The following is a 13,089-nucleotide window of genomic DNA, read 5'->3' on the forward strand; positions in this document are numbered from 1 at the left end:
ATACTTTATGACCTCCTGTGGGTTTTTATGTTACTGGTAAATTCAAATCTTGTGTGTTGTGTCTACTGTGTGACTGACTTTGTACTCTGCACTGAGCCTATAAAGCTAAGTAGGAAATGGTTGCTACCCCTGGAAGCATTTATAGTAAAGAATCACAACCCAGCACGTTGAGGTATGTTAAGTGCTGGATGGAGGTACCTGTAAAATAGTGCAAAGCAAGTGTGGTGTCATGGCTCATCTCCCACAGGACTTTAATACATTTAGTGGAATATCTTCTGTAGAAGCTTTTACAAGAGCTCTTATTGAAATGCTCTTAGCTGAGAATTCAAGACTTTACCCATGCCTTTGACCATCTTCCTGTAAGAAATAGAGACAACACTTTGCTGAATCTTCCTCCCACCAATTCTTCCCCTCATTCCCATTCTGACGTTTAGAGGTGAGCAGAGAAGACCCACCTGCTATCATAAGTTGAGGTGGGCAAACTCTAGCCTCTGGACCAAATCTGGCCCCCGGCCTTTTCTTATATGGCCCGCCAGCTAAGAATGGTTTTGACATTTTTTAAATGGTTGAAAAAAAAAAATCAAGAGAGTAATATTTCGTGACCTGTGAAATTATATGAATTTCAAATTCCAGTTGTCCGTAAATACGGTTTTATTGGAACACAGCCACGCTCATCCATTTCCGTATTGTCTGGGGCTGCTTTCAAAGCTACACGATAATTGAGTAGTTGTGACAGACTGTGTGGTCCAGAAAGCAGCCCTAAATCCTCGCTTCTGTGGCCCTTATTCACAGAAGAAGTTTGCCAGCCTGGGCTGTGAGTCCTTTAAAATCTCTGCAGCACTACACGTTCTCAGTGTGGGACCGAGATGGGCATTTCTGATGTAAGAGGCAGTTTTTCCATGTTCTCTGCTGTCACTTCTTTTAGAAATAGAAAGTGCATTTGGCCTTTCTTTTTAACATGAACATGCAGTATTAGGTGATGTGAACAACCTGATTGGGTGTCTCTTTTTGAAGGTACAAATGTTAAGTCAGTAGGTGGGGGACTCTGGACACGTTAAGTGGATTTTTCCTCATCCCAGTCTCCCCCACTTACTGTCTGCTAAGTGATTTGAAGACAGGGGTGTCCAGTTTCATTCTTTCCTTAACAAGCAAGTTTTTAATCAGTCGTTCCTAGAAGACTGGGTTCGCCTCCCCAGGGCAATGGGAGAATGCATGTGCAACTTGGCCATGTTTGTAAATCACATAACACTCCCCACCCTTAGAAGAAGGCCTGAGTAGGGAAATTCTTTTGTATGCTCGGGACAGATCGAAATCATTTTGCTGAATGGTTAAAAAGCAGCAAACAAAAAGATTCACGGAATGGTGCGGCTTGAACTTTAAGCGGGAGCGTAGAAGGGCTTGCAGTGTCCCTGCTTCAGAGGCAGAGCGTTTGCTGGTGGTGGGGACTTCATCTGCCCTCGTTACTGGACAGCTGACTTCATCGTGACTCTGAGTTAGTGGCCTTCGCGGGGGACTTAGGATTCAAGGGCTTTCACAAGTAACTTTCACGGGACATGAGGATTTGCACATAGTTTATCTGAGCGATGATGTATTTGAACACTCTGCCCTTCAAAAATATGAGTGACTTCTTTTGCTTTCAGAAGACTCCAGGCAGCCAGGTTCTAAGAACTCAAACTCAGCCTTGCTGTCTTGCTCCCTCTGTTGTGGGCCTTTTGGGAAACAAGGTAATAAATTGCTTCTCTCCAAGGATAAAAGGGACCAGCCCTCAATATGCCCTCTGTCCCGTTAAGAAGTTGGTCAGATACCTGCCAGTTTCTAGGTCCAGAAAATAATGATCATTACCAGGATATCATTTCAGAAGCCGACTTAGAAATATATTGGAATTTTAATATAAAGTCTGTCTACCCTTTGACTTTGGCCCTATAATTTCACATTTGGAAATTTAGCCTATAAAATTTAAACATGAAAGGAAAGGTTTACATATAGTGAGGCTTATTACTGTATTTTTAACAGGGAAAAGCTAGAAATAACCAAAGGTAAACTCACACAGGAAGAGTCAGGGAAACTGTAAGATATCCACCTGACAAACTGCTATATAGTGATTAAAAATGAACGTATACCGAGATTGATTTTTATGTCATACCAGGCATCAAAGAGCGGGGCGCACGCGTGTGTTCTGCTCTGATCACAGCAGCACACATCATCTGTTGCAGGGGGAACAGGGATGCAGAGATGCAACAACTTGCTAACAGTTACGATGGATGGGGCGTTGGATTTTAAATGAGGATTTCCTATTTTCTCATTTTTCTTGGCAAACATTTATAGGAAAGACAAATATATGGTGTGAAAATGCAGACACCTGGTAGCCAGGAGGTGAGAACCGTGCCTGCCCTAGTCTAGACACTGTGCTGGCCAGTGGAGACCCAGCCGTGAACAGGATGCAGTGTCCGACCTCATGGAGTTTACAGTTCAGTGGGGGAGACTGGCCATGAACAGTTAATTACTGAGGGTTTTTTTTTTATTAAAGTATAGTTGATTTACAATGCTGTCTTAGTTTCAGGTGCATAGCACAGTGATTCAATATACAGATTCTTTTCCATTATAGGTTATTGGATGATATCGAATATACTTCCCTGTGCCGTATAATCACTGAGATATAAAAGGGGAGGGCAGGATGCTATGAATGCCCAGAGCTAGGATATTTAACCAAGGAGGAGTTCAGAGGTGTGGTTCCCCAGTTGTAGTGACATTAAGCAAAGCTGGAAGACTTAGGAGGCACCACGTGGGGGGAGGCAGGCTTGAGAGAATTTCAGACGGAGCACGTGGCACGTGCGGGGAGAGGCACAAAGTCAAGAGCTTGGCCCGTTCCAGGAGCCCCAGTAAGGTCAGGGTGGTGGGAGCAGAGGGGAGTCCGTCTAAGGCGAGGATGGTGGGCCCTGGAGAATATGATAGTCAGACATGTAAACCACAATGAGAAGCTAGGGTTTTATCCTCAGGGCGAGCAGAGACTAACATGAGCGGATTTCTTTATTTTATTATATTCTTTAATTGCTCAGACCGCACTAGAGAAACAGATACAAGAGGTGGTGAGAAAGCCAGCAAGGAGGGCAGGAGGGTCATCCAGGTACAAGACGGTGGCTCAGAAATGCAGCATGGGTCTTCCTTTTGTTTGGCGATTAATACTGGATTGCTGATTGGGGGGCTTAAAAGGACAGTACGAACAAAGAGTTTTTATTTTAAAATCTTCTAATTCCATAGCACACGTTTTTGTTTTTATTTTTAAACAAAGATTTTAGAAATCTTTAGGACAAATAGCTCCTCGGTGAGCCCCGGGTGAACATTGTACCCTAAAAATGTCATGCACTCTTAAAATTGTGCGGAATCCAAAATGCTAACAGTTTCCCAGTAAAAGGAAAAGAAAGAGGAAGGAGGAAAAGAAAAAATAACATTTGGTCGGGTGACAGATCTCCTTCTGTCACTGTGAGTTCCTTGATAGGCATGGGGCCCAGCACACAGCAGGCCTCCAGGAGTCATGAATGAATGAATGAATGAATGAATGAATGCAAACTACTAGATTCAAGAAGATGTTGGAAGTTTCTTTTCTGGCCTTTCTTGGTTTCATTATTTTTGTTTCCTGGCACCTACCTGCCCCTCCTGCCCGTATACACACCTACAGTTGGCCTGGCTAAAGCGGAGAGAAAGTGATGGGGAAAGGCAGCCTATTAAATACTGATCATTTCAAAATATTATTCCTTCGCATATTTCAAAATTAGGCCAGTTGGATACTTGCCTCCTTTTCTTGAAAAAAACTGGCAACCCAGAAAACTTTTATTCAAATATTTGTCATAAATGGTATTTGGTGAAAGTGTAGACTTTGTGGCGAAACATGACTTCATAAATATGCATTTACGATGCTTCTTATACATGTTTCCAAAAGCCAAAATTGGAAAAGGCCACATTCCCAGAAAGGGGAAGGAAACCATTGTTTGAGAGACCGTGCTGCCCCCTTTTACGAGTGAGGACTTCAGGGACACGCCCGTGCAGTCATTTGCTCAGAGTCTCGTGGTTCATGGCAAACCCTGAACTTGAACTCAGGTCTGTGTGCCTTCAAAGCTCAGGCTCCTGGTGTCGTCCCTTTTGGCTTCTGTGTCATAAAAATAAAGAAATAAACATCTATACAGGGGTGTAGGCATGAGGCTAGTAGATAAAGCCCTTGTGAGGGAGGTGCTTTAAGCAAAAGTCCTAGAAGACTGTCAGTGTGGGCTCTTGGAGGGGAGGAAAGAGAAATAAAGGTTCTGAACTTGACTTCCTCCTCACCTTAGTCTGTTGATATCACTTATATGTGGAATCTTTAAAAAAAAAAAGAGAGAGAGATACAAATTTTACTTACAAACCAAAAACAGACTCACAGACATAGGAAACAAACTATGGTTACCAAAGGGGAAAGGGCAGGGAGGGATAAATTACGGATTGGAGATTAACAGACACACATTACTATACATAAAATAGATAAACCACGAGGACTGACTGCAGAGCACAGGGAACTGTATTCAATTCCTTGTAATAACATAATGGAAGAGAATCTGAGAAGAAAATAGATGTATGTATGTATATGTATAACGGAATCACTTTGCTGTACACCTGAATCTAACACTGTAAATCAACGACACTTCAATTTTTTTTTTTTACAAAAAAACACTTTTTTAATGAGCAAAACAAGAATTTGCCTTCCCCAAGGGTTCAGCACTGAGGAAGATGTCTTCTCCATCCCCACGCTGAGCTGTTTTTAACGTCGCCTGATTTCATTCTTGTGGTTAGATCAATGGATTGTTTCTCTTGTTTGAAGAGAGCTTTTATCCTGAGTTTTCTCCCTCTTTTTAAGTACTGCCTACCCCCGCCCCCTCCTCCCCTACACACGATGTTGTTGGGACAATATTAAGCTTTTTCACGGGACTGTCTGTTGGCCCCGATACTCTGCGTCTCTTTCTCTCCCGTTTGTCACAGTCGGTGCTGATGCTCCCATCTGCCAGGCATATGGAATTGGTGGTGCTCAGCGAATCTTTGTTCCAGTCTGGTCCCAGGGAATATTGTGCAAGTGTCTTGTAAATTCGCCCTCTCCTCTCCTGCGCCCTCATGACGCTCTGTCTCTACTGTAGTGGCGATGGAAATCTGTCTTGGAATCTAACCCACGAAGGCTGTCTTCCTTCCTCAACTAAACGGGGAGCCTCTGGAGGCCAGAACTGGGTCTCATTCATCTTTGTGGGCCCCTCCCTTGGCCCCCAGCAGGGGAAGCACGGAACCCGTCACTGTCTTGGTTTGAGTCATTCTGTTGGCTTGACTCCTGGGCTGTCACTCCTGATCATTCTCGGCATACAGCTGAAGAAGTTCTAAAAATAAACTGATGAAGAAGGTACACGTTGTGCTACTGATGATATGAGAAACCCCAAACAGAACGTCCTTCCCGAGTTTCTCAGTGTGGAGTTTTCATTTCTCGTAAATGATATTTTGAAGAGAATTTGGATTCCCACCCTATTCGGACCACGTTTTAGATAAACTAAAATCAGCCACAGTTCACACTTGAAAAGGGTTTTTAGGGATCAGTCATCTGGATTTTTCTCAGATAATCCCAGCTGTGATGAATTGGCTGTGGTCAGCTTCAAAACCTGTAGTGACACTAGACAGTAACAGTGTTGTCTTACACTTCACCCGGAGTTAGGAACCGGATCGTTGTCATTTGGTGAACGCTGGGCCAGCCCTCAGCCCTCCGGGTGGACAGGCTCATGGTGGAGAAGGTGGTGACTCTCACTGCTGGTTTTCAGGGTATTTACAGAGGCTCTTCCCCTCCAGAAGTATGTGAAATTTGGGTAGTTTACCAAAGGTGCGCCCTTGAATTCAGCTCAAAAAAATGTTCATTGGACACCTGCTCTACGCCCCAGGCTTCACAATACTTACGCTTTTCAGCTCACTGTAGCTCACGTTTCTTATTAAATTTGGTAAGGAAGGTTCAAAGTTCCAGTAAAAATGGTGGAAAGTGGGAGCAAAAGACGGGTCCACGAGAGAGCCAATGTGAAGCAAAGGCCCTCGTAGTCGCTGGAGGTGTTTGGTCCTGGTTCTAAAGGCACACCCACGGGAACATGGTGTTGGGAAGCTCCGTCCCCGTGGAAGAACCCCATTCATTCAGTTGTGGCTCATTCTTCCATGGTCTGTTTGGGTCTTTTTCAGGTAAGCCGTAACTTTGAGCTGGTTGGACGGGTTAACTTGGATCAGCTGGAACAGATGAAGGAAAAGATGGAGAGCTCCAGCAGTGACGAGGACGACAAGGAGGAAGAAATGAACAGCAAAGTGGATGACAGAGGTTAGTCTCATTCCCTGGCCTCTGAGCCCCAGATGGCATCCAGCCGTCCATGGGGAGACAGACGGGAGGCAGAAGGTTGGGGAAGGAGGAACAGAAGGAATGATCTTTCTTAGTTAAGTAGCAGAACAGACTGACTTAAGAAACATGTCAGGGGGCCTTGTCTTTGTAAACTGTTACCAGCTATAGAAACTCCAAGGAAAACAGGCATTTTCTCTTTATAGATAGACGTTTATTAAAAATAGACAGCGATGGTATGTCTTCATTCGGGAAAACTGGTATCTGGAGAATCCTCAGAATAAGGACAGACAGAGGGCGAGATGGATGACCTTGTAAAAGTGAACGAGGAATGTAAATGAACTTCCAATTGGACGCTTATTTAAAATTGCTGCTCCTGGGGGAGGCTGCGGAGGCCTGGAGCCCAGGTCCTCTCTTCGTGTCCTCCTTCGTGGCCCTCCTCTTGACCCCTTGCTGCTGCCTTTGCTTTGAAGAAGAGAGAGACACCAGTGGCTTTTATTTGACTGTGTTTACTGGGGATGGTTTCGTGGGATTTTTCTATTATTCCAACTTTCGGTGAGTCGATAATCATTTTCAAAATGAGGTTTTTCAGAGTGAGTTTAGATGTCGACATACATTTACAGGATCTAGAGCTGGTTTTGTGTATTGTTCAACATAGACTATTACGGAAAACCCAAGACTGTACGTCTAAGAATGTACGTTGGGCTGTTTTACTTTGGTGATTGCAGGTTTATCAAAAGCACGTGGGTAACATAGACATGAGAAAGAAATACGACAGATACCATCCCAGTGATGAGAAGAAGAGCATTAGTGGTCATTTTTGAGCACCACTCTGTGCCAGGCCTAGTGTTGGTGGTTTTTATAACGTTTTTTTCTTTAATCTGATGTAACATAACAGGGATCTGCAGTTGGCCTGTCTGGATTTGACTCTCAGTTCCGCTACTTATTAGTTTTGTGGCTTTGGGTCACTTATATTCTCTCCTTGTACATTCATTGGCCATAAAATGATGATGATGGTGACGTACCTCCTAGGGTTGTGTACATCGTAAATGAGATCGTGCACCAACGTTAGTCCGGCTCCTGGAACATCATAACCACCTAATAAACGATAAAACCCTGTCATGTAGGTGGTATTATTGCCATTGGGAGATAAAGGCCCAGAATATGTAAAGAGCTTGTTCAAAGTTAAAAAGAAAAGACTGGAGGTCGTGTTGAAGTGTTCTGGCTCCCATGCATCTTTTACCCCACTTCCCATACCTTCTGGGCAGTGGGATGGTCTTCGTGGGAGGGAACCTGGCCCTGAATTCTGTCAGTTCAGTGGCCCTTCGGGCCTCACTCTAAGGTGCATTTTTGCAGAATTTCTTGGTTTTTCCGGCTGGGTCAGTCTGCAAGTCTAAGAAAGCTGACTTAGTAGCCATCTCCCTCCTGGATTCTTACTCCCTGTTCTTTCTCCTGACTTGTGCAGACTTCCACCCCTATCCCTTCCCCACTCCCACCATATTTTATCTCCGCTCTACCAGGAGACCCCAGGCTTGCAAAGTAGGGGTCTGGTTTGGCTCCTGAACCCCCGGCCAAGACAACAGCAGGGACTGGCAACCAAAGTGTGTCTGCTCTTCCAAACTCCCGTGCCCGTGTTCACCCTGAAAAATAGATGGATAAATAAAATGTCTGCACCATATTGATTGACAGCCCCTTGTAAAGTTACAACTTTTATTAGTAGGGGCTGAGTGATCCATTTCTTACAAGGAACACAGCTGTGATCCGAGAAGCATGGTTTTTAAACTTTCTTTTCCTTAGCATTTCACAAATACGTTCTTAGTGATGAATTCTTTAACGTCTGTGCGCTGTTACCAGAGTTCTCTGGAAGAGGATGCTTTTGACAGAGGGTACACGGGCTCCTTTCCTTCATGGTGCTTTGTGCCTGGCCGTTCCTCTCCAGGAAATAAATTGTCCTCATTGGAAACCGTCGCTTTTAATCTCTAGAGCCGAGTACACGTGATTTTACTGGTTATAAGCATTGCGGAGGCAAGAACTCCTTTCCGTACCCCCCCCACCGTGGTGACACCTCCAAAATAAAAGCATAGCTGGTTAGAAGGGAATAGACCGCCCTTAGGTGTGAGAGGCAGTGGGCACACTTCTGGCCTGACCAGCTCGGTGTGGCTGGAGAGAACTTCATGGTGTCTGATCCCCTCTCCTGGGAAAGTGTAGCATCCACATTCTGGGGCCTGAACCACCTGGGAACAAAAGTCTCGAGGTGGGGCAGCCTGGATTCCTCTCTGAGGGTGCAGGATTTACATGAGTAACTTCGAGTCATGTTAATGAGAATTACAAGCCCAAAACCTTCCTGTCCCCCTCGCCGTCCCCCTTGCTGATCCTTGAAAGGGGTGCCCCTTTGTCTCATCGCCTTTGAATCAATTTTCCACCATCTAGGTGTATTCTCGCCAACGAGCAGAAACGGCACACAATAGCCTCGGGGCGTGTTTGCCAGACGGTCTGTCTTCCAGGAGTAGAGAGCGGGAGGTGGCTTTAGCACAACGCTCGGGGCTAATGGGGAGCTATTTGATGTGTGACAGGTAATGATTGGCTTCCTCCTTTGAGGATGAAGCAGCATGAGCCACTGGGAAGAATAGATGGCTGGTTTCATGTTTCCTAAGGGTAAGCGGGCGAGTGTGCCAGCAGCCAGCCCCTCGTTGGCAACGTAGACGCTCATCAGGCGCTCAGATCGGGGGGCTCACGTCCTTGGAGCCACCCTGTTCCCACCGTCCTTTCCCAGCACGGGAACCGGGGTGTGGACGGACTGTGGCCACACGGCAGGACCTGCCCCAGAAGGAAGCCTGGAGGGATTCTGAAAGAGAAGAAACCAGGCATGAAGAAATCAAAATTAACCCAAGCAGAATCCTCCCCACCCCCTCTCATTATGCAGTTGGGAGGAGTCAGGAAGGCATTCTGTTGATTTCTTGCCCAAGATAATCCCTGCTAAGGAATTAATGCGCCGAGCAGATGGTGCTGTCTCATTTCCAATGAAAAGAATCAAGGAAGATAGTCTGTGCAATTATTTTTAATGGCTTGTGTGGTGATCTTCTTAATTTGTGAGAAAATGTTTCATCTTTTGTTAAAACTGGCCCCATTCACATTGCTTTTTGTGCGAAAGATTAAGGCAGCACAGAGACACCTAGCCCGTTAACGTCATCGGAGGGTTTTAATTCGATGGCGTATTTCAGCCAGGAGACATCTTCCTGTGACATCTTGGAGGTGCAGGCAGCGAGTGATCAGATATGCAGAGACGATCAGCATTCCCCCGTGCAGGGCCCTCACTCTGCAACCTGGCTGCGGACCCGTCGAGGGCCTGCTGTTTATGAGCCACGTGAAGACATGGCCCTCTGTGGTATAATGAAAGACATATGGGCTTGGGACTCAGGGTAACACAAAGGCCGTAGAAGCTCTCGTCTCTGAGTTGGCCTGTAAACAATGAGCCAGCCAATCTGCATTTCTCCAACCCCTCACATGTGCCCAGGGCTGTGGAGGAAATAAAAGGACAGTCAATATTTGATGTTGACAACAGACCTGTCCAGAAATGTCTGCCTAGCCCCACATTCAAATACACCGATGGAGGCGGAGACGCCGGGCAGCTGGCCAGGACCCCTTCTTAGCGGAAGACGTGCTTTCACATACCGGCCTCCTTGTGGTCGGGGTCCACGTTCCTGTGCGGTTCTTTGCTTGCAGACCTCCTGCGGTGCTCGCAGCCGCCCTGGGCGGGTGTTATGACATCCTCAGCAGATGACCACGATTCGTGAGCCCTCAGCCTTCCGGGGAACGTGTCGAAACCCTGAGGTCTTACTATGTGTGTTACCTGGTCTGGTGCTTTCGGTAGCTTGTGTTCTTTTTAGCAAGCAAAATGATAAACTTGGGGGTCAAATAGAAAATGAAGAGGTGCTCGATGACGAGGCCCTGATACAGAGCATCACAGAATGGGGAGATTTGATAGGAAAAAAAAATGCTCAGGTGCCTCTGGGATGAACCGAAGTGGTTCTTCAGGCAAGACAGACCCAGATGGTTTGTGATGGAAGCAACTGGGAGGTGAGGAGAAACTGGGGACAGCTGGGGCCCGGGAACCAGGAATCCTTCTTGAGAGAGTTTCAAGAAGTACCCTTTGGTGAAAAGGCAGTAGGAAAAGGTAAGGAGTCTGGAAACGGCTTTCAGCGATGGGCTTTACGAGTGCAGGCAGGAGAGGCGGCTCCTGGTGAGCACTGACTGCTGTCTTCCGCCCACTCCCGCGGCTCGCGGGTAACATCTCCGCTTTCTCCTTGCAGATCTGATGCGGTTTTCTGACCGTGGGGCTGCTGTCAGCACTGAGAAGCGTTTTCCGTGTGAATTTTGCGGCCGGGCGTTTTCCCAGGGCTCGGAGTGGGAAAGGCACGTGCTGAGACACGGCATGTAAGTCGAGCCATCCCAAGACGGCCTCTGCCCAACGTGCCAGGTGGCAGTTTCCCCTGACGACACAGAGACCCCTCTGTCACATTTCCGGGCATGGGAGGAGAGGCAGTTGTCATGAACTGGGTTTCTCCCTTTCCGTTGGTTCTTGTAAATGGTCACCCAGACACAAGTCAAATGAGGAGAAATCATCTTGACAAATGACAGATCCTCGTGTAGACGTTTAGTGCTGTCTCCAGCCCGTGTCCCTTCAGCTTTCATTAGCATGACGTTCTCTGCTAGAGCGTGGACCGGGGTCCAAAGATCTGGCTTCTGTTCCTGCCTCTGTGATGACTCATTCCCTGAGTGGCCTTGAACCTTCCCACGCACCTCTTGGTGCCTTCAATGCTCTGCCTCGGGGACAGAGCCCGCTTCTGCCTGCCTCCCAGGTAGGTGGGAGCATACCCGTACAACACTCTTAAGACCCTTGAACGTAAAATTGTCCCCTAGACAAGCCACTTGTAGCCCAGCAGACCCTGGGAGAACCTAGGAGTTGGTCCTTTCAGGAGAAAAACGCCCAGAAACGGGAAGCATCTAAACTTCAGAGACTATAACTAGCTTCCCAAGACCTGGGTCCCATCTTTAGATTTTTGTTTCTTGTTTCTTTCTATGATTTGTTTCTGGACCTGTGAAGTCTTTGATACCCAAGGAGCTCCTTTTGTAAGAAATATAGCAGATCTCCAAGCTCCTGGGTTCCTCTGATGAGTCTGAGCAGAATACAGTTCTTGCTGTTACCACTTACGACTTACTCTGTTCCCAGTAGTGGAGGGAACAGAAAATAATTATGTTACTCTGGGAACAGCATGGTGTAGTCAAAACCTAGTATCGTAGTGGGTTATTTTTATAGGTTCAAATCTTTAATCAGATACTAGAAATATATGACCTAAGCGTAACAGGTAGCAAGGATAAATCACTCGCAATTTAGTCCTACGTCTGTGGCATCTGTTCAGGGGAAACCCCCAAGGCCTTTTTAGGACCAGGGAAATAAGGACACGTGTGGGTTTTGTTTAATTAGAAAAAATATATCTACTCATGTGTCTGTACCGTAATTATTTTTCCAGGGCGTTGAATGACACCAAGCAGGTGAGCCGAGAAGAAATCCACCTGAAGGAGACCATGGAGGACAGTATTAAGATGCCCTCTATAGAGGAGAAAGACGACGACGAAGCGATGGGGATAGACTTTTCCCTAAAGACCGAAACAGTCGCCATCTGCGTAGTAGCTGCTGACGAGTCTCTCCTGGAGAATGCAGAGGCCAAAAAGGAATAAGCATTTGGTGAAATTCTTAATCACCCCTTACTTGAACCGTGATGAAAAAAAGAGTGGGAGGGCCAGCTTGGGCTGAGAAGGGGGGGCACGGAGAAGCGAAGACAGAACAAAGCTGCTTTTTAGGACTGAACAATCTATTTTCAAAGCACTGGTACCTGTGTGAGTGAGTATGTAAATTAAAGTTATTTAAATGGTTGGAACATGTGGCTCCTTTTCCATCACTACATCCTCCCTTCCGGATCTTCATCGTGGAAGTTTCGTTTGTCGCGGAATTTGGAAGCACCTCCCTGGCACGCGCGTGCTCGCTGGTGGGCTTGGACAGTGTGTGGAAACAGAAGCTCCGTGACGGTAGAAGACTTCTCTTAGGGGAACAACTTTTTGGCGCACAACTTTCGGTGCGTTTTTCTAGTTTTAATACCTTAAGCTTTTTCAAGACCTAACTTGCAGCCGCTTTGGGAAAAAACAAAAAACAGAGAAACAAAAAACAAAAACAGAAAACAAAACAAAACAAAAAAACTGCTTTGCATAAAACAGTCACCTGTTTCCTAGTACCTCAAACTTAACCAAGGGAATTCTCTGCATTTATCAGTACTACCTGTCGTCATTGTGGTTAAATGTAGAGAGAACTGCTGGGCAAGATGGTGAATGGAGAAAAAAAAAAAGAGTTTTAAAGAAAGGAACACAAATTGTGCTTAAAATCCCCACGTGGGTTTTATTTCTTAAAATACTGTGATTTTTTTAATTATTTTAGTAAAAAACAAAACAAAAAAAAGAAACAGACTTTAATTATTAGATAAATGTTTGTGAATTGTCATCCTTTATTCCAGGTAAGCTGTTTATTAGTGTTCAACTATAATTTAGAATTTGGTAGATTTCATGTGAGCTAATTTCAAGGTGACTGTGGAGTTTTGTTTGCCACATGTTTCTTTTCTATCGATTTGAGTGTTACAAACACAGCACAATTCAGTTTTTCATACGAA

General features: G+C 45.7%; 1 protein-coding gene and 1 long non-coding RNA gene across 6 annotated transcripts in view; one reads left to right on the forward strand and one right to left on the reverse strand.

Annotated features, from left to right (window-relative positions):
* Positions 1-12,309, forward strand: part of ZNF462 (zinc finger protein 462) — a 128,800-nt gene extending 116,491 nt beyond the window's left edge. For all 4 annotated transcript variants that reach the window (XM_006213382.4, XM_031677387.2, XM_072959873.1 and 1 more), the window contains exons 11-13: positions 6,223-6,355; positions 10,681-10,804; positions 11,902-12,309. In XM_006213382.4, coding sequence (XP_006213444.1) covers positions 6,223-6,355; positions 10,681-10,804; positions 11,902-12,109 — 465 coding nt within the window. In that variant the 3' untranslated portion in view covers positions 12,110-12,309. The remainder of the gene's footprint in view (positions 1-6,222; positions 6,356-10,680; positions 10,805-11,901) is intronic.
* LOC116280334 (uncharacterized) overlaps positions 6,349-13,089 on the reverse strand; it is a 190,489-nt gene continuing 183,748 nt past the window's right edge. For both annotated transcript variants that reach the window (XR_004189677.2, XR_012072156.1), the window contains 2 exons: positions 11,885-12,079; positions 6,349-9,215 (listed from right to left, as the gene is read on the reverse strand). This is a non-coding gene — a long non-coding RNA (uncharacterized lncRNA). The remainder of the gene's footprint in view (positions 9,216-11,884; positions 12,080-13,089) is intronic.

The sequence above is a fragment of the Vicugna pacos genome, chromosome 4 (assembly GCF_048564905.1).
Source record: "Vicugna pacos chromosome 4, VicPac4, whole genome shotgun sequence".
Classification (NCBI taxonomy): Eukaryota; Metazoa; Chordata; class Mammalia; order Artiodactyla; family Camelidae; genus Vicugna; species Vicugna pacos.